This window comes from Heterocephalus glaber, unplaced genomic scaffold (assembly GCF_053883595.1).
Source record: "Heterocephalus glaber isolate CG9 unplaced genomic scaffold, H.glaber_assembly_v1.0 deba00000470, whole genome shotgun sequence".
Lineage (NCBI taxonomy): Eukaryota > Metazoa > Chordata > Mammalia > Rodentia > Bathyergidae > Heterocephalus > Heterocephalus glaber.
Window position 1 is genome coordinate 15,787,698 of NW_028258145.1, and position 19,267 is coordinate 15,806,964.

Here is a 19,267-nt window from a genome sequence, read left to right on the forward strand (position 1 = left end):
TTCTTATTCCCCTTGAGAGTCTGTTTCTCTCCCTCAGACACTCATTATCAAATAGTGATTAGCTGCCACAGAGCAAGCACTTTACTAATTATTGGACATGGCTGTGAAAAAATCCTTTTCTCATAGAGCCAGGCTGTGAAACAAAAGATCCTTTTCTCACAGAGCCAGGCTGCTCTCCCATTTACTAGCTTGGTGTTGATCTTGGGGTTTTTTTGTTTGTTTGTGTTTTTTTGGTACCAGGGATCAAACTCGGGACCTTGCACTTGCAAGGCAGGCAGAGGAACTACTGAGCTAAATTCCTGGTCTCTACCATTTACTAGCTTGGGAACCTTGGGCAATTTGTTTAACTTCTGGGCCTTAGTTTCCGTATCTGTTAAATGGGGGATGAGTAGTACCATTCTCATGGGTTTGATTACATGAGTTACCAGTAAACTGCTCAGAATAGCACCTGACACATTACAAGCACCATGTATGCCTTTTGCATTTCTGTTATAATTTAAGTTATAAATATAGAGAAGGTTACCCAGAGAAAGTGCGTAGAATAATAAGATGGAGGGTTTTGTATGCTGGATATAGGGAATGTGTGGATTTCTAAAGCTTTCATTAAGTAGATGTTCAATAAGACTGTCATTCTTCCCTTTCCACAGTACTTGTCTGGCATAGAGAAACTTTTTATATTCATATTAGCCAATTTAAAAAATGTACTGGAATACCTAGTTTTCATGTTTCTTTTCTGTAATCATTTAGATAATTCTATTCACTTTCTCCTTTCTACATGCTCACTGTACTTCCGTCTGTTTTATTTTCTCCAGCCTTCCAATATATTCTTCACAGTGGACGACGTGGTCAAGGTTGGAGACTTTGGGCTAGTGACCGCCATGGACCAGGATGAGGAGGAGCAGACAGTTCTGACCCCCATGCCAGCCACACACACAGGACAAGTGGGGACCAAACTGTACATGAGCCCAGAGCAGGCAAGTATTTCAGACTTTAACCAGGCAGTAGACTAGCTCTGCCTGCTGACTCTTCTGCCTTGTTCACATTAAAATACTCAGGATAAAGTTAGAAAGATATGAAAATTGACAGTAATGTGCCACAGGCAACACAACTCTACCTGAATCAGGAATGGATTGAGAAAAATACAGCACAGGAAACACGTGCTCACCATGCCTGGCCTGGGATTCTTTTCTGTAACATTTTGGATACAATATTAAAATGTGAGCATTTCCTATGTCATTAAACATTAGAAAATATTTTTGGCTGCAGTGTATTCAGTCAGCTCAGCAGTTTACTCAACATTTGTTTTGAACATTTTAGTTACTTGTAAATTTTGTTATTAGGAGTACCACTTGGATAACGATCATTGTAACCAAATCCCTCACATTTCCATCTACTCTAGGGTGAGTGAGTTAGATAGGATCATTAAATGGGAGTAAACATTTCTTATCCAGTTACTTTTCATGAATTTCTACATTTATTGTCCAAAGAGTGTATGAAGATGTCCCTTACCACTATACTTTATAAGAATCATTTTTTAACATAGAAGGGCTGATCAAAATTACAGGTATGTTTAAATGTATTGTAGTAATAACACATTGCCATTAATCACTCTTACTTCAAACACACTTATCCCATAGTCCTCACCACCTTCTGGAGCATTTCTGGAAGTCCTCTTTTGTGAGTGTCTTTACTAGGTGTGATCAAAAATATAGCAAATGCTGCTGTCAAGTGCCATCTAACAGAAAGGCAGGCTCATGAGAACATTACAGTGTATCCTCATCCACCTTACTCACTGATCTGTCACTTTGCAGCTTTTGCCTCCTCAAAGTCAGAATAGCCATGAAAAGTAAGCATTTTGAATTGGTCCAGGCAGCCACAACAGAATAAGTAAATACCCTCACGAAAGAGAACTTGTGGCACTGCTGCAGAAAGTGCCAAGGAGTGTGGGATAAGTTTGTTTGAAGGTAGGGAGAATATTTTGAGGGAAATTAACAGCCATGTGTCTTTTACCGTAATAAAGTTTATTTAATGTAAACATTTGCCATATTTTTCAAACAAATCTTGTATTTCTTTGAATACTTCCCAGTCCCCAAAGATGAGAGGTAAGGGAAGGTCCACATTGCTATATTCACTTAGAAGGAAGGAAGGGGACAGCCAAGACAGATGATCCCGGGCTGGGGATTTAGCTCAGTGGTTCCGTCGCCTGCCTCACAAGCGCAAGGACCTGAGTTCAATCCCCGGTACCAACAAAAAAGAGAGAGATGATTAAAATGAAGATAGATGATCCCTGGGACTTCCACATGCTGAGCACAGTGGTAGCTGGCTTAGCGGAAGTGCAGAGACCACACCGGGACACCAGGAGTAGCGTGGAATAAGGGGCAGCCTGTAGTCCCCAAGTGCTGGTGCGGAACATTTCCCGGGTGACCCCCTCCTCAGGCTGTTGCCAAGTGTCGACTTATAGCCGTGGAGACATTCTCACCAATGAAAGGGCTCTTCTGAGTCACCAGGAGGTCACTTGAATTTGAATGAGGCTTTCCTTAATAGAGTGGTTCAGTTGGGATTCATTTGTTCATTTTAACAAGCATTTATTGAGAGCTTCACTACACTTTGCCCAATGCTGGATGATGAGAAGACAGAAGAAGCATTTCCCTACCCTGGAGGACTTTATAATCTAGTTGTAAAGAATAAAAAATATGCACCTGAAAACTACAACTGAGGATGCAAAGTAGTCTGCAATTAAGGGGCTTAATGAAAGCTAACCAGGGTTGATTAGTGGCTTGGAGTAATGAAGATTTTCTCATAAAAATGGGCAAGAGCTAAGATGATTAGAAATGAGAGATTGGTGGGAGATAGTGCTGGCTTTGAAAATCTTCACCTCAGGGAATGAGAGCTTTTGCTGGCTCCCCACTTTGTCACCATCTCAGGCTCCAGGTTTCTGCCACCTGCTCTCCTGATGCATATCTCAGAGGTACCTGGGCTTTCTTCCCTCAGTAATGCTGAGTGGTGTAATTACCTGGTGTCCGGAGTGTAGGCAGGAGACTTGGGAGATTAACTCTTTGCTCACATTTTCATGCATACACTTATTTTAAACCAAGAATTAGCTGAGTAAACTTCAGGATTCGGTAATGCTGTAATATCAATTGTACTGTCTCTGTTAATTTTTTAAAAATATTTTTACATGGATTTCAGATCCAAGGAAACAACTACTCTCATAAAGTGGACATCTTTTCCTTAGGCCTGATTCTATTTGAACTGCTGTACCCATTCAGCACTCAGATGGAAAGAGTCCGGGTAAGTAACCCTTCCTCAGAAAACATCAAAAATCATCCAAAGTGTACACAAAAAAGAGTTTAAAAATTCAGTTATTCTAATGCTAGCAGATTAGTTAACTAGAAGCCAAAGAGGTCCAACACAGGGAGGACCGTTTGCTTCCAGTCCTCAAGAAAACTTGTTTTATTGAATCATTTGTTCCTTGTCTTGGCTTAAATTCACCATAATTTAACAGTGTCTTGCACAGAGAACATTTGTGCTAGCCATGGGGTAACAGGAGTGGGGAAGGGGAGTAGTAGTTGGCCAGAAAAGATTTTTCCAGAGGCCAAGTAGCTACATACTCAGGTACTTAAAAGCTGGCAAATTAACATAATGAGGATTTTCCCTCCTTGGCTCTTTTCTTCTTAGCTGTTAGGACAGACAGTGCTCAATGTCTTTTCAGAGTAAGCATCTGTCACCTTGTTCCTGAGTGGTTACCCTCAACTGTGCTAGTTGTTGTCCTTGGTCCCTACCTTCATATTTTCAGAGTTCATGCTCTTAAAGCCATTTCTTAATTGATTGGCTGTAGATCTGTTCTGTTGACTTCTAGCGTTGGTAGAAGAGAGTGTACTTCTCATGTAGAACCCAAAGAATCGTATCTAACTGGAAGGACCTACTAGATGTTCTGTACGATTAATGGAGAGAAAGAAAACAAAACAAAACAATAACTACATTTTATAACACAGAAAAAAAGGCCCTGAAAACCTCCAGAAAGGAAAATAAAACAGGCCCAACCTAAGCAAAGAGTTAGGAATCAGATGTCACCAATCAGAATTCTGAGTGCATCAAAACACTGTCAAGAGCCTGAAAGATGGGGATGGGGATGGGGATGGGGATGTAGCTTGGTGACAGTACTTCCATCCCCAGCACCACATGCACACAAACACACATACAGCTTGTATGAATAGATCCATGTGTCAAAATAAATTTAAAGCAATGCTTTTCTTTTCTTTTAGACCTTGACTGATGTAAGAAATCTCAAATTTCCACCACTGTTCACTCAGAAATATCCTCGTGAGGTACGTATATGTCTCATCCCTGATTTTCTCTAAAGTAGTACTTAGTACTGAAAGGTGCTTAGCAGTCAGCTGGTCAGTTTCTTTTTTTTTTTTTTAGTGTATCTTGCAGTCCTTTAGGAATTTCTTTTTTTTTTTTTTGTATTAAATTCTTTTATTGGTACATTGTAGGTATACAACACAATTACATTTCTCATTGGGAATTGTACCTTTATATGATGCATCTTGGTTCTTATTTTTTCCCCATTCCTAGCCCTCCCTTCACGCCCTCCACCCTTCCCTATTTACAGAGACTTTATTTCCATTTTTTCCATTTCTCAGCATTTTTTCCTTTCCCCTGCCCCTCCCACTACCCCTACCCCTTTGGACCTTTTCTTCCTATTTTACATTATCAATTATTTATTCTAATCGTTGGTACATTTTAGGTATACAATATAATAACATTCATCATTGGAAATTTGCACCTTTCCATAGTCTCTTGGTTCTTATTTTTCACCCTTGACCAGCCCTCCCTTCAACCCCTCCATTCCTCCCTATTTACAAAGATTTTGTTCCTATTTTTCCATTTTCTGATATTAATCCCATTCCCTTCTATCCTTTCCCCTAGCCCTCCCACTTCCTTCCCCGTTGCCCCTTTTCTTCCTATTTCACATGACCTATTATACATTTAGTCCTTATTTACACTTTCAGTTTCTCACACCAGAGAAACTATTGGGTCTTTACACATGTATGTCCTATTTATTTCACTTAAGAGTATTGCCTCAATGTGCATCCACTTAGCTATAAATGTCTCTAATTTCTAATTTTTTATGGCTGAGTAGTACTCCATTTTATAAAACACATTTTCTTTATCCAGTCTCCAGTTGATGGGCATTTGGGCTGTTTCCAAGTTTTAGCTATTACAAACTGTGCTGCTATGAACATGGGTGCACATATTCTTTTAATTCTTTGGGGAAGATCCCCAGCAGTGGAATAGCGGGGTCAAATGGGACTTCCAGTCCTCGTTCTTTGAAGTATCTCCATACTGATTTCCACAGTGCTTGCACCAGTCTACACTCCCACCAGCAGTGGAGCAGGGTTCCTCTTTCCTCACAGCCCCGCCAGCATTTGTTATTGGTTGATTTCATGATAGCAGCCATTCTTTCTGGAGTGAGGTGGAATCTCAGCGTTGTTTTCATTTGCATCTCTCGAATGACCAGTGATATTGAACATTTTTTCATGTGTTTATTTGCTATTTCTACTTCTTTGTCTGAGAAATGTCTGTTCACTTCAGATGCCCATTTTTGGATTGGGTCTTTAAATTTGGGAGGTCTGATCTTTTTAAGTTCTTTATAGATTCCAGATAGTAGACCTTTGTCTGAGGAAGAGCAGGTGAAGATATTTTCCCAGATTGTGGGTTGTCTCTTCACCCTGCTGGTGGTTTCTCTTGCTGTAGAGAAGCCTTTTAATAAGAAGAGATCCCATTTGTTGATTGTTTGTGCTAGTTCACGGGCAACTGAGGTTTTGTTCATAAAATCTTTTCCTACACCAATGTCTTCAAGGGTTCTACCTAACCTCTGTTCCAACTGGTTCAGAGTTTCTATTTTAATATTTAGATCTTTAATCGATTTTGATTTTAGTTGAGTGCATGGTGAGAGATCTAGGTCTAGTTTTAATCTTTGGCAAGTTGAAGCCCAATTTTTCCAGCACCATTTATTAAAGAGGCTATCTTTCCTCCAGTGAGGGTGTTTGGCTCCTTTGTTGAAGATGACATGGCTGAGTGTGTCTGGCGTTGTTTCTGCATCTTCTAATCTGTTCCACTGGTCCTCAGGTCTATTTCTTTGCCAGTACCATGCTGTTTTTATCACAGTAGCTTTGTAGTATAGTTGCAGGTTGGGGATTGTGATACCCCCTGCCATGTCTCTGTTACCTAGAATTGCTTTTGCTATTCTGGGTCTCTTCTTGCTCCAAATGAATTTTTGGATTGTTTTCTCGAGGTCTATGAAGTATGCTGCTGGGATCTCAATTGGAATTGCATTAAATCTATATAGCAGTTTTGGAAGGATGGCCATTTTCACTATATTAATCCTTCCTACCCAGGAGCATGGGATGTCTGTCCATTTTCTGATATCATCTTCAATCTCTCTTTTCAGAGTGCCATAGTTTTCAGAGAAGAGGTCTTTGATTTCTTTGGTTAGGATGATTCCTAGGTATTTCAGTTTTTTGGATGCTATTGTGAAAGGAATTATTTGCCCTATTTCTCTCTCAGTGAGTCTGTCATTGGTGTAGAGGAAAGCTATTGATTTTTGTGTGTTGACCTTGTAACCAGCTACTTGACTGGATTTGGTTATTAAGTCTGGAAGACTTTTGGTGGGGTTCTTGGGGTCTTCTATATAGATTATAATGTCATCTGCAAATAATGACAGTTTGACTTCTTCATTACCTATCTTTATTCCTTTTATTTCTTTCTCTTGTCTAATTGCTGTGGCTAATGTTTCCAGAACTATATTGAACAAGGGTGGTGAGAGTGGACATCCTTGTCTTGTTCCTGATTTGAGTGTGAACGATTTCAGTTTTTGACCATTTAGTATGATATTGGCTGTTGGTTTTTCATAGATGGCTTCTATCAGTTTGAGGTAGAGACCATCTATTCCAATTTTTTGTAGGGTTTTTATCATAAATGCATGTTGGATTTTGTCAAATGCTTTTTCTGCATCTATGGAGATAATCATATGGTTTTTGTCCTTGGCTCTATTGATATAGTGTATTACATTGATTGATTTTCGTATATTGAACCATCCCTGCATCCCTGGGATGAATCCCACTTGATCAGGGTGTATGATCTTCTTGATGATCTTCTGCATTCTGTTTGCCAGTATCTTATTAAGGATTTTTGCATCTATGTTCATTAGTGAGATTTGCCTATAGTTCTCTTTTTCAGTTGGGTCTTTCTCTGCTTTGGGGATCAAGGTGATGCTTGCTTCCAGGAATGAATTTGGGAGTATTGCTTCCCTTTCAATTTCATTGAAGAGTTTAAACAGTAGTGGCAGCAGTTCTTCTCTAAATGTCTTGTAGCATTCAGCAGTGAAGCCATCAGGGCCCAGGCTTTTCTTAGTTGATAAGTTTTGAATTACATTTTCAATTTCATTGGTTGATATTGGGTTGTTCAGAATTTTTAGGTCTTCTTCGTTCAACTTTGGTAATTCATATGTATCTAGGAATCTGTCCATTTCTTCTGTGTTGTCCATCTTATTGGCGTATAGGTTCTGGAAGTAGGCATTGATGATCCTCTGGATTTCTGCTGGGTCTGTTGTAATTTCACCCTTTTCATTCCTAATTGCATGGATTTGGGCCTTTTCTTTCCTTTTTCTGACAAGGTTGGCTAAAGGTTTGTCAATTTTGTTGATTCTTTCGAAGAACCAACTCTTGGCTTCATTGATTTTTTTTTTTGTATCGTTCTCTTAGTCTCCGTTGCATTGATTTCTCCTCTGATCTTTATAATTTCCTCCCTTGTATGAGCTTTGGGGTTGTCCTGCTCTTCTCTTTCTAGAAGCTTGAGGTTCAGCATCAGGTTGTTTAATTGGGCTCGTTCTGTTTTCCTAATATGCATACTCACTGCTATGAATTTCCCTCGTAAGACTGCTTTCATTGTGTCCCATAGATTCTGATATGTTGTATTGTCATTGTCATTTAATTGAAGGAACTGTCTGATTTCTTCTTTAATTTCCTCTATGACCCATTGGTTATTCAGAAGTGTGTTGTTCAATTTCCACGTGTTTATGAAATTTTTTGAGTTTCTTTTGCTGTGGATCTCCAATTTCATTGCACTATGGTCTGATAATATACAGGGGATAACTTCAATTCCTTTGCACTTACTTAAACATGTTCTATGTGTGAGTATGTGGTCTGTTTTGGAGAATGACCCATGTGCAGCTGAGAAGAATGTGTATTCTGATTTTGTGGGGTGGAAGACTCTGTAAACATCTGTTAAGTTCATTTGTTCAAGAGTTCGATTGAGTTCTAGTATTTCATTACTTATTTTTAGTCTAGTTGATCTATTTATTTGTGACAGTGGGGTGTTGAGGTCCCCCACTACAATTGTCTTAGTGCATATATGACTTTTCATGTCCGTTAGTATTTGTTTTATATAGTTGGGTGCACTAGTGTTTGGTGCATAGATATTTATGATTGTCATCTCTTCCTCTTGGATTGTTCCCTTTACAAGGATGTAGTGTCCTTCTTCATCTGTCTTAATCAGTGTTGGTTTGAAATCTACTTGATCTGCCAAGAGGATAGCTACTCCTGCTTTTTTTCAGGTTCCTGTCTCATGGAGTATCGTTTTCCACCCTTTAACTTTCAGTCTATGAATTTCCTCTTGAATGAAGTGTGTTTCTTGTATGCAGCATATTGTTGGATTTTGCTTCTTGACCCATTCTGCCAGTCTGTTTCTTTTGATTGGTGAATTGAGACCATTAACGTTGATGGTTATAACTGAAATGTATTGACTTGTCATTGCCATGACTTTTTCTTTTTGTTGGGTTCTCCCCCTTTACATTTAATTTCTTGTCATGCCAGATGGGTTCATTCTGCTTTGCTTCCTGGGGTTGTGATCCTCAATGTCTGTTCCTAGGCTATTGTGTAAAATTCTTTGGAGTGCTGGTTTGGTATTCACGAAGTTCCTAAGGTGCTCTTTGTCATGAAAGTATCTTATTTCTCCATGAATTTTGAAAGATAGTTTTGCAGGGTACATCAATCTGGGTTGGAGGCTGTTTTCTTTTAGGGCTTAGAATATGTCACTCCAAGCTCTTCTCGCCTTGATGGTTTGTGTTGAGAAGTCTGCTGTGATTCTGATGGGCTTTCCTTTGTATGTGATTTGTTTCTTTTCTCTGACTGCTTGGAGAACTTTGTTCTTCTGTTGTGTTTCTGGAATCTTAACAGTTATATGCCTATGTGTAGATTTTTTTTGATCAAGGCTATTTGGAGTCCTATATGCCTCACTCATCTGTATGTCAAGCTCTTTTCCCCTGCTTGGGAAGTTTTCTGCCATTATTTTTGTGAAGAGATTTTTTTATGTCATCTGCACTCTCTCCTGTTTCTTCATTGAGCCCAGTCAGTCTTATGTTATTCTTTTTTGCATCATCTAGCAGCTGCTGGATTGATTTCTCATGTTCCCTTATAATTTTGAAGCAATTTTTCTTTTCCTGGTCATAATTGCAATCTTATCTTCTATATCTGAAATTCTGTCCTCACATTGGCTCATTCTGCTGTGTAGACTTTCATTGGAGTTTTTCATGTCCTGGAAAACTATTTGCATCTGTTTTATGGTTTCCATTTGTTTCTTATGTTGGGATTCCATCATGTTCCTGAGCTCCTCTCTAGATTTATTTTTTTATTTTTTTATTTTTTTGGTACCGGGGATTGAACTCGGGTCCTTGCGCTTGCACAGCCGGCGACAAAACCACTGAGCTAAATCCCTGGACCCCTCTCTAGATTTATTAATCATGTCTTGCACTAGGGGCACAATTTCTCCTGTCATCTGAGAAATTATTCCTGATTTCATTTTTTCCAGATCCCCTTTTGTTGCCAGTTCAGTGGGTCCAGGTGGTTGAGTATCAGAGTGTTCCATCTCATTTCCCTTTGGGGTTGCTGTAGATGATCTGGAAGTCTGGTTTTGAGATTATTTACATGTTTTCTCATTTCGACTAGGGCAGGGGGCTTTTAGCGCCTGCACGGATTACCTCCTCTGAGCTGGGTGAGGTGCGACAGGGGCCAGGAGCAGCAGTAGGGATGGTGACCCAAAAGCCCTTTCCTGTGGGCTGGGAGCAGCCAGAGGGATGGTGGCCAGGAAACCCCTTCCTCTGGACCAGGAGCAGTGAGATGGTGGCTCAGAAGCCCCTCCCTCTGGGCCAGGAGTGGTGGGAGGGATGGTGACCCGGAAGCCCCTTCCTCTGGGCCAGGAGGAGCGGGACAGAAGGTGGCCCAAAAGCCCTTTCCTCTGGGCTAGGAGCAGCGGGAGGGATAGTGACCAGGAAGCCCCTTCCTCTGGACCAGGAGCAGTGGGATGGTGGCTCAGAAGCCCCTACCTCTGGGCCGGGAACAGTGGGACTCAGTACCTTGGTCTGGTGGTCTGGTGTCCTCTGCATCTTTGTAGTGTGGAATCAGGTGGCTGCCTGTCTGCAGCAGGGTGATTCGGTGTCTTCCGCATGACTCAGGACCTCGGTAGGGCATCCAGTTTCTTCATTGTACAGGTGAGGAAGCCAGAGGTCTAGAGAGGAGCGGGACCTGCTCCTACAGGCAGAGTTTGTTAAGTAAAACTGAGGCCAGGAGCTTGGGCTGCCTTTCAGCCTGGGTCCTATGAAGGGCACACTGTGGGACACCTCTCCACCAGCTGAGTGCTACTTTGCTTAAATAGAGCTGGGCTCTTAGAACACCTTAAAGGTCATGCCATTCACCTCTCCATTATGGTGGTATCCAAGAAAGCTTAAAAACTGCCTTATCCTTTTTGTAAAGAAGGATTATGGGGATTGGCTTATGGATTATTGGTTTATGGGGACTGGATTTATACCACACAGCATATGGGTCAGAAGTTTGAGAAGGGATAAAGTAAGCTGGTCTTGGTGATAAAACTTGCGTGCAATGAACTTCTAAAGTTGTCTTTATACATTTTATTTTCATTTCACAGTGTTATAGTCCACAAAAGCATATCATTTTAAAATTTAAACATTGATAAATCTTGAATTTTCTTAAATAAATAAGTTGAAGTGAATTAGGGAGTGTATGTTAATGATCAAATTGGAAAAAGTCAATAATCTATCAGTATGATAAGACTTGCAGGGCTGAGGATGTCGCTCAAGGTCCTGAGTGATCCCTGGTACCGGGGAAGAGAGTGGTAAAAGACTTGCATTAAAAAATGAACTTTATCATATATACTTACATATGGTAACTTGAAATTAAATGTCTTAATAAAAATTATTATCCTGTATTTTGTAAACTTAATGAGTCATTTCCCAAGATAGTTCATAAGATACATTTTTAAAAGATTTTTTCGGCTGGGGATTTAGCTCAGGGATTCCGTCATTTGCCTTGCAAGCACAAGGACCCAAGTTCAATCCCCAGTACCAAAAAAAAAAGATTTTTTTAAAAACCAAGAGAGTATCGGAGGCTAATCTCTGGCATGGTTATTTTTCAGCTGAAATTCCTATTGAGATAACTGTAGATTCACACACAGTTGTGAGATGAGTTTATGCTGTATGCGCTTCAAGGATGTGAGTTTAGAAAAAGCACCACTTGGCCCCAAAATGGTCCGTATTTGAAGTAGGAGTTGGAAAATTAGGACCAGCACCTCAGATCCAGTCTGCTGCCTATTTTTATAATACAATTTTATTGGAGCACAACCATGCCCTTTAGTTTCCCTGCTGTCTGTGGCTGCTTTTAGGCTTCTGTGGCAAAGCTGACTTCTTTTATCAGAAACTCTATGACTTACAAACTTAAAATATTTACAGAAAAATTTTTTCAAGTCTTGCCTTAAAAGGACTGTTTAGTGATCTAAAGCTAGGGCCTGGGATTTAGCTCAGTGGTTCTGCACAAGGTCCCAAGTTTGATCCTCGGTACCATAAAATAAATAAAGCTGATGCTCTGTCACAAAACACTTTTTATATTTCAGTATGTGATGGTTCAAGACATGCTCTCTCCCTCCCCCGTGGATCGACCTGAAGCCACGAACATCATTGAAAATGCTCTGTTTGAGGACTTGGAGTTGCCAGGGAAAGCGGTGCTCAGACAGCGGTCTCGCTCCCTGAGCTCGTCAGGCGCGAAGCACTCGAGACTGCCCAGCACCTCCGGCAGCCCTGCGCCCAGCAGTTAGCCTGAGGCTTGCAGCTGCGGGACACAGCGGCTTCCTCCTCTCCAGAGTGGTGGACGTGAACATTTTGTTCTTTGCTCACTCTTACTTTGGGCAGCGTTTTGAACTGGGCATGGGGCCTCACCTGTTTTGAGCCAACTCTTGCTTTTGCTCTTCTCATGGGACAGGGCTGTCTGAGAGACCCGTGGTCCCTGCTCTCTGTTGGTCTCCTCAAACTGCCTCGCCCAGCCTTATACCCTCATCTTTTGCCTCAGAGGTAGGAGCAATCCCTAAAACATAGAGAGCTTTAAAGTGGAAATATTTTTATAATACAGATGAATAAACCCCACATTGTGGAAACTCTATTGTTCTAGAAATACGCTTTCTAGAAAGATAATGACCTTGATATCTAAAGAAGCTGACTTCTTTTTTGTCCCTGGTGGGTAAATGAAGAATCTGCACTATTTTGGAGGACAAATAGCACAAACTCTATGACTGTTGATGTCTATAGTTTTATAGTTCTATTTGTAGCATTAAATAGTTTTATTCCTTAGATGGTTCTAGGGAGCGTTTTAGAAGTTTTTGTACTTTACCTCCAGTAAAGCCAATAAAAGGGGAAATGAAGCTTTAAATGTAAATTGGTTTAAATTCTCACTGGGAAGAAAAAAGCTGTAGTTAACAATGGATACTGACTTACAACTAACTTCTTCAGTTATGGAATTTTTAACCTCATAAAATCATCAGTGTCTTCTGTGGTACATCCCCAAACTGATTATAGATACCAGTTTAATCATTTCACATGCTGACATGTTTTTATTTTCCCCTGTAAATATTTTTATTTTTTATTTATAAAAATTTTGGAATCAATCCATTTGGGTTGGTGGTGTACAGAACGCACTGAAGTGTGTTAACTATTGTGACTTCTTTCAAGTCTAAATGATTTAATAAAACTTTTAAAATTACTCATGGTTAACTCTTATTTTGGGAAGTTGGTCCTAAAATGGTAGTTCTAATATACCAACGGGGATAATAGATCTGTGAAGGGTCAAACACAACAACCATTAAGAAAACTTCTTACATGCTGGGCATGGTGGCACGAACCTAGCACTTGAGAGGCTGAGGCAGGAGGATTGCTTTGAATTCAGGGCCAGCCTGGACTACATAGTGAGTTAAGGCCATGCTGAACTAGATACTGAGACCCCGTCTCAAAAAACAAAACAACAACAAAAAAACTTCCTGACAGGCTTGGTGGCACAGGCCATAATCCCAACACTCAGGAGGCAGAGGCAGGAGAATCATTGCCAGTTCAAGATCAGCCTGGAATACTTATCGAGACTGTGTCTTAAGAAACCGATTAAAGGGCCGGGGATTTAACTCAGTGGTTTCGCCGCCTGCTGCACAAGTGCAGGGACCCGAGTTCAATCCCTGGTACCAAAAAAAAAACCCAAAAAGAAACCGATTTAAAAAAAAAGGAAAGAAAACATTTCCCTAACCTGTTCCAGACAAGTGTCTCTCCCATGATTCCCAAAGACTTGGCAGGGCCCTTTCAGAATCACAGGATTTATAATCCACAGACATTTGTTCAGTGCCCACCCTGTGCCCAGGACTGGGACTATGAACAGGACTCTGCCCTAAGGGGAGACCTCTCGAAGAAAGGGCTGTGGCAGTGCTCATTGTGTTGATGTCACAGTGTGTCCCATGTGTGTCCCACGGAAGCACATGGCACCTGGGCTGACAGCACAAACCAGCTACACACAACCTCCGAGGGTCAAAATTCAAAAGTGTGACCATGCCACAGACAAACAGTGTCTGTCACACAAAGTCAGGAGCAGTCTGTAAGCTGGGAAACCTTTCCTAAGACTGTGGACTCTGTCCAGACTCACGTGTAGCCCTACTGCTAGGATGTCATTCTCCCGCCCAAAGTTCTGCTCGGCCTCTGGCCAGCCCAGCCCTGTTCTCTCCACCTATGGGTTGGCTGCTTTGGTCCCAGCTCTCTTTTTCTCTTCATTCTAGCCAGGGCCCTGTTCTTTCCTTCCCTGGACAGCCCACTCACCCCGGAAGTCCTGACCCCTACAGCAGCCCTGGAGCTGGCCATGGTTGAGATATTAACCCCACTCCCCTAGGGCCACACTCAGGCCGGAAGAGGCTGTGATTTGCCCAACATCACAAAGCCAAGAGGAGCAGGACAGGGCCCAAATACAGGTCTTCTGATCCAGTCAGTGTCTTGTCTATTCTTGTAGGTGGGGCTTTTGGGAGGTGGCTGGATATCAGGTATGTGATGCTGGGATTAAGGGTGTGAATGCTACTCGCCCTAAAGTCGGGTAGCCTGGATAGAATATAAGGGACAGAAAGAAGGCTGCCGCCGCTGCCGCTCACTGCTTACTATACTGCTGGCTGTCTTCTGCCTGCCCTGCTTTGCCAGGGACTATCCTTGTCTGTGATGCCCCTCTGCCAGGCCACCCTGTCTTGGATCCATCCATGAATTGAAACCTTGACAAACTGGGGGTTACAATAAACCTTTCCTCCTTTAACTTTGGGTGTTGGGTACTCTGTCTCAGCAACGAGAAAAGTAATCAAAACACATGCTGTAATGAGGCCTCTGTCCCTTAATCCTGGGTGCACCTTTGCCTGTGACCTTCAGGAAAGTAGACCTGAAGATGGGAGGCCAAGGGGCTGGTCTGGCACAAAGTTCAGCAAGTCTACAACAGGTGCAGAATGGGGTCTCCTGAGTTTTCACCCAGAGCCCTCCCCACTGACTCCAACCCTTCCATGCCCTTCCTGGCTTATGTCCAGCCGCCCACACACACATGCTGGCCTCGGCTTTGACACTTTGTACTCAGGCTTCCCAGTTAGGGTGCAGACAGATCAGCCAGGAGCTCTGTACAAGTCAGGTCCCTTTTTGTTCACTACTAAGATCCAGAGGGCAGGGCAACCTTAAAATCCAGCAAGACCCAGCATGAAGTCTGGTCCCTCATTACATACTTGGAGAATTAAATGTGAGGACACAGGTACAGCCCCAGCACAGGTGCAGTCCTCAGGAAATGAATGGCCTAACGGGGAATTGGAAGGTAATGCACCACACGCTGCAACAGGTATTTGACAAAGTAAAAAAGTAAAGATGCCTTAAAGATCTTGATACTCAACTCGATTCAGGGATTTAGCTCAGTGGTTTCGCAGCCTGCTGAGCAAGCGCAAGGACCTGAGTTCGATCCCTGCTGCCAAAAAAAAAAAAAAAAAAAAAGAACTTGATACTCAGTGAGACCCTGTCTCTAAAAATAAAAGGGCTGAAGGTGTAGCTCAGTGTGAAAGCCCTGTGTTCATGCTCCAGTCTGGCGATAATGAGTGAGTGAATGAATGAATGCTGATGCTGGGGTTGGGGGTAACAAGAAACAAGATGGCTCAGTGTAGGCACCTGGCATTCATATGCTCCTCCACAAAACAACCAAAGGAACAGGTGTAGAGCTGCACGTTTTGGTGAGCATCACAAGAACAGTGGAATTAAACAGGAGGAAAGGGGGAAACTTTGTAGCATTCACAGACCTGGAACAGCAGCACAGCCAGAGAAACAAAATACTCCTGCTTGGCCACCAGGCAGAGGGGGAGGAGGGGCGTCTTCCCCCAGCAGATTCCCCAAAGGGTGAAGGATTCTCAGCAAATTATCAGCACAGACACTGGCAATCCTAGCGTTGGAAAGTTCTACAACCCTTACATGCTTGCAACCTCCTTAAATAAGACACCTGAGGCTAAGGAATTCACTTCATCCCCCAAAAGTCATCCTCTGAGGTGCTAGAGCATGGAGCCATCTTGAGAAGAGACCTAGCATCTGGATTTGGATGCTCTAGGGACTGGAAACCCTCGAATGTTCCCACCTCTGGAACCCCGCAGGCATTCCACTGCCTGGCTTAGGAGCCAGGTGCTGCTAGGTGACATGACTGACACCCACTGAGAGCGAGGCACTGTAGGGAGCAGGTGTTGTGACAGGAATGGAGGGTGCCTCAAGAGACCAGGGCATGGCAGTCACACATGGCTCCACACAGGTTCCACAACTGAGGGCTGCTGCTACGCGGTGCTTATGTGGGCACCTGTTCCTAACGTGCAGAAAGAACTCTAGTTCCAGGGCTCCCCTCCTCCTGGGCGCACAGCCTGAGAAAGTCCAGAGGGAAAGTTTGGGGGGACACTTCCCATTCTCTCTGCCCCTGCACACACCCCAGATGAGAGAATTTCCAGCTGTGAGGCACTCCCCCCCAGCATTGGTGGACACCTCAGGGGGCCTGATATCTGCCTTTGTGCTGTCACCAGGCAAGCACTGCTGGAGACAGAACCTGAGGTCCTGCTTCTAGGAGGGCAGCTGCAGCAGCAGCAGAGGAGTATAGATCTTCTGCTGCCACCGCATGGACATAAGTCCCCACCGCCAGTCACGGATCACTCGATGCTGACAGGACAGTGTGGGTGCCTCAGGAGGGAATCTGTGACTCTGCCCGACTCACCCTGTGGAGCACTTGGACCCACACCAGTGCCTGCCCAGAGGACAGGGCCTTTGGGCCCGCATCTGGTACTGGAGCAGCCGGTCCCACAGACCTGCTCAATGACAGCCAGTGTCCAAGCGCCTGAGGGAACCCTCCTCACAGGCTGGGCCACAACCCCACTATAGGAGGAGCCACTCCGGGCACAGCCTGCTCTCTGTGTTCCACTCAGACACAGCTCACATGGGGCTCAAACTTGCTAATGCCCTACCAAAGTCAAACTGAGAGGATATACAATTAACCTGAGTAGACTAATAAAAAGTAATGAGATTGGATCAGCAATAAAAAGTCTCCCACACAGAGAAACTCAGGACTGGATAGCTTCCCGGGTGAATTTTACCAAACTTTTAAAGAGCTAACATCAATGCTTCTCAAGCTATTCCATAGGATTGGAAAGGAAGGAACCCTTCTAAACTCATTCTTTTTTTTCTTTTTTTTTCCGGTACTGGGGATCGAACTCAGAACCTTGCACTTGCCAGGCAGGTGCTGCACCACTGAGCTAAATCCTCAGCCCTCTAAATTCATTCTTTAAAGCATCATTACCCTGTTACCAAACCCTGACAAGAACACAATAAAAAAGAGAACTATAGACCAAGATCCCTGATAAACATGGTGCAAATATCCTCAATAAAATACTAAAAAATCAAATTCCACAGTACATAAAAAATCATGCACTTTAATCAAGATGGCTTCATTTCAGGGATACAAGGATGGTTTAATATATACAAATCAATAAATGTAATACATCACAAATAGAATGGAGGATGAAAATTATATGATCTGCAGACAGGAAATCCATGTCTGCATTTCCCTTTCAAATACTCCCTACTCATCCAGAGTATCTTTCTCTCTTCTCTTCCCCTTCCTTCCCCTCCCCTCTCCTCTCCTCTCCCCCTTTCCCCACCTTCAAATAAATCATTTGCTTTTATTTTTTAAAAATCATATGATTATCTCAGAGACAAAAGAACATTTGATAAAATTCAACATCCTGCCAGGCGCAGTGCTGCACACCTATAATACAGCGCTCAGGAAACTGAGGCAGGAGAATCACTGCAAGTTTGAGGCCAGCCTAGGATACATAGTGAGTTCAAAGCCAGCCTGGACTGCATAGTGAGACCCTGTCTTAAAAAAAAAAAACAATCAACACCCCAGCTGGGCATGGTGGTACTGTAATCCCAGAACTCTGGAGACTAAGGTAGAAGAATCACCAAGTTCAAGGCTAGCCTGAGTTACATAGCAAGTTCAAGGCTTACCTAGACTACATGGTAAAACCCTATCTCAAAAAACAAAACAAGGGCTGGGGATTTAGCTCAGTGGTTTTGCCGCCTGCTGCACAAGCACAAGGACCCGAGTTTGATCCTCGGTACCAAAAAAAAAAAACACAAAAGAAAACAAAAATCAACATACCTTGATAATAAAAGTCCCGAACATATTAGATATAGAAGGATCATACCTCAACATAATAAATGCTATATATGACAAACTCATAGGACTTGCTCTAAGATCAGGAATAGTAAAGGGTACTAGAAATTTTAGCCAGTGCAACTAGAGAAGAGAAAAAAATAAAAGGCATATAGATTGCAGAGAAGGAAATCACATTATCTCTGTTTTCAGATTGTATGATTCTATCCATAAGCAGCTTTTTTACACACCAATAATGAATTTGCTGAGAAAGAAATCATAGAAACAATCCCATTCACAATAGCCACACACACAAAAATAAAACACCTATAAAGAAATTTAACTATGAAAGTGAAAGACCTCTACAATGTAAATTACAAAGCACTGAAGAAGCCAGGCATGGTGGCGCACATCTGTAATCCCAGCACTCAAGAGACTGAGGCAGGAGGATTCCTTCGAGTTTGAGGCCAGCCTGGGCTACATAGTGAGTTCAGGGACAGCCTGAATTACAGAGCAAGATCCTGTCTCAAAAAAACAAAACAAAACAAAACACTGATGAAAGGGACTAAAAAAGACAATAAAAGGTGAAAAAACCTCCCAGGGCCATGAACTGGAAAAATCAATATAGTTAAAATGTCCATAACTTTCCAAAGCAATCTGTTGATTTAGTCCCACCCCCAACAAACTACCAGTGACATTCTTCACAGAACTGGGTGGGGGGGGTCCTTAAAATTTGCATGGTAGCACAAAAGTCCCCAAATAGCCAAAGCAATTATAAGCAAAAAGAAAAGGCTGGGGGCATCAGAACACCCAACTGGAAGACACACTGCAAATCCATAGCGACCAAAATAGCACAGTATTGGCATTAAGACAGACATATAAACCAATGGAGCAGGGTAGATGACCCAGAAGTGAACACATACACCTGCAGCCCACCAAGTCTCAACAAAGGTCCAGGAAGAAATATAGCCTCTTTAACAGATGGGGCTGGGAAGACTAGGTCACCACATGCAGAGGACTGAAACCTGGCCCATCTCTTACCCTGTGCAAAAATCAGCTCAAGATGCATAAAAACCTTAATGGAAGACCGGAAACTACACAGGGGAAACACTAAAAAAATACTGGCACAGACAATGGCTTTCTGATAGGACTGTAAAAACACAGGGAACAAAACTTTAAAATGACAGGTGGGGGTGGGG

The 19,267-nt window shown here is 42.5% G+C and overlaps 1 protein-coding gene across 2 annotated transcripts in view; it reads left to right on the forward strand.

Moving 5' to 3' along the window:
- Window positions 1-13,106, forward strand: part of Eif2ak3 (eukaryotic translation initiation factor 2 alpha kinase 3) — an 84,630-nt gene extending 71,524 nt beyond the window's left edge. For both annotated transcript variants that reach the window (XM_004844547.3, XM_021258183.2), the window contains 4 exons: window positions 813-974; window positions 3,190-3,291; window positions 4,266-4,328; window positions 11,968-13,106. In XM_004844547.3, coding sequence (XP_004844604.2) covers window positions 813-974; window positions 3,190-3,291; window positions 4,266-4,328; window positions 11,968-12,168 — 528 coding nt within the window. In that variant the 3' untranslated portion in view covers window positions 12,169-13,106. The remainder of the gene's footprint in view (window positions 1-812; window positions 975-3,189; window positions 3,292-4,265; window positions 4,329-11,967) is intronic.
- Window positions 13,107-19,267: the final 6,161 nt, after the last annotated feature.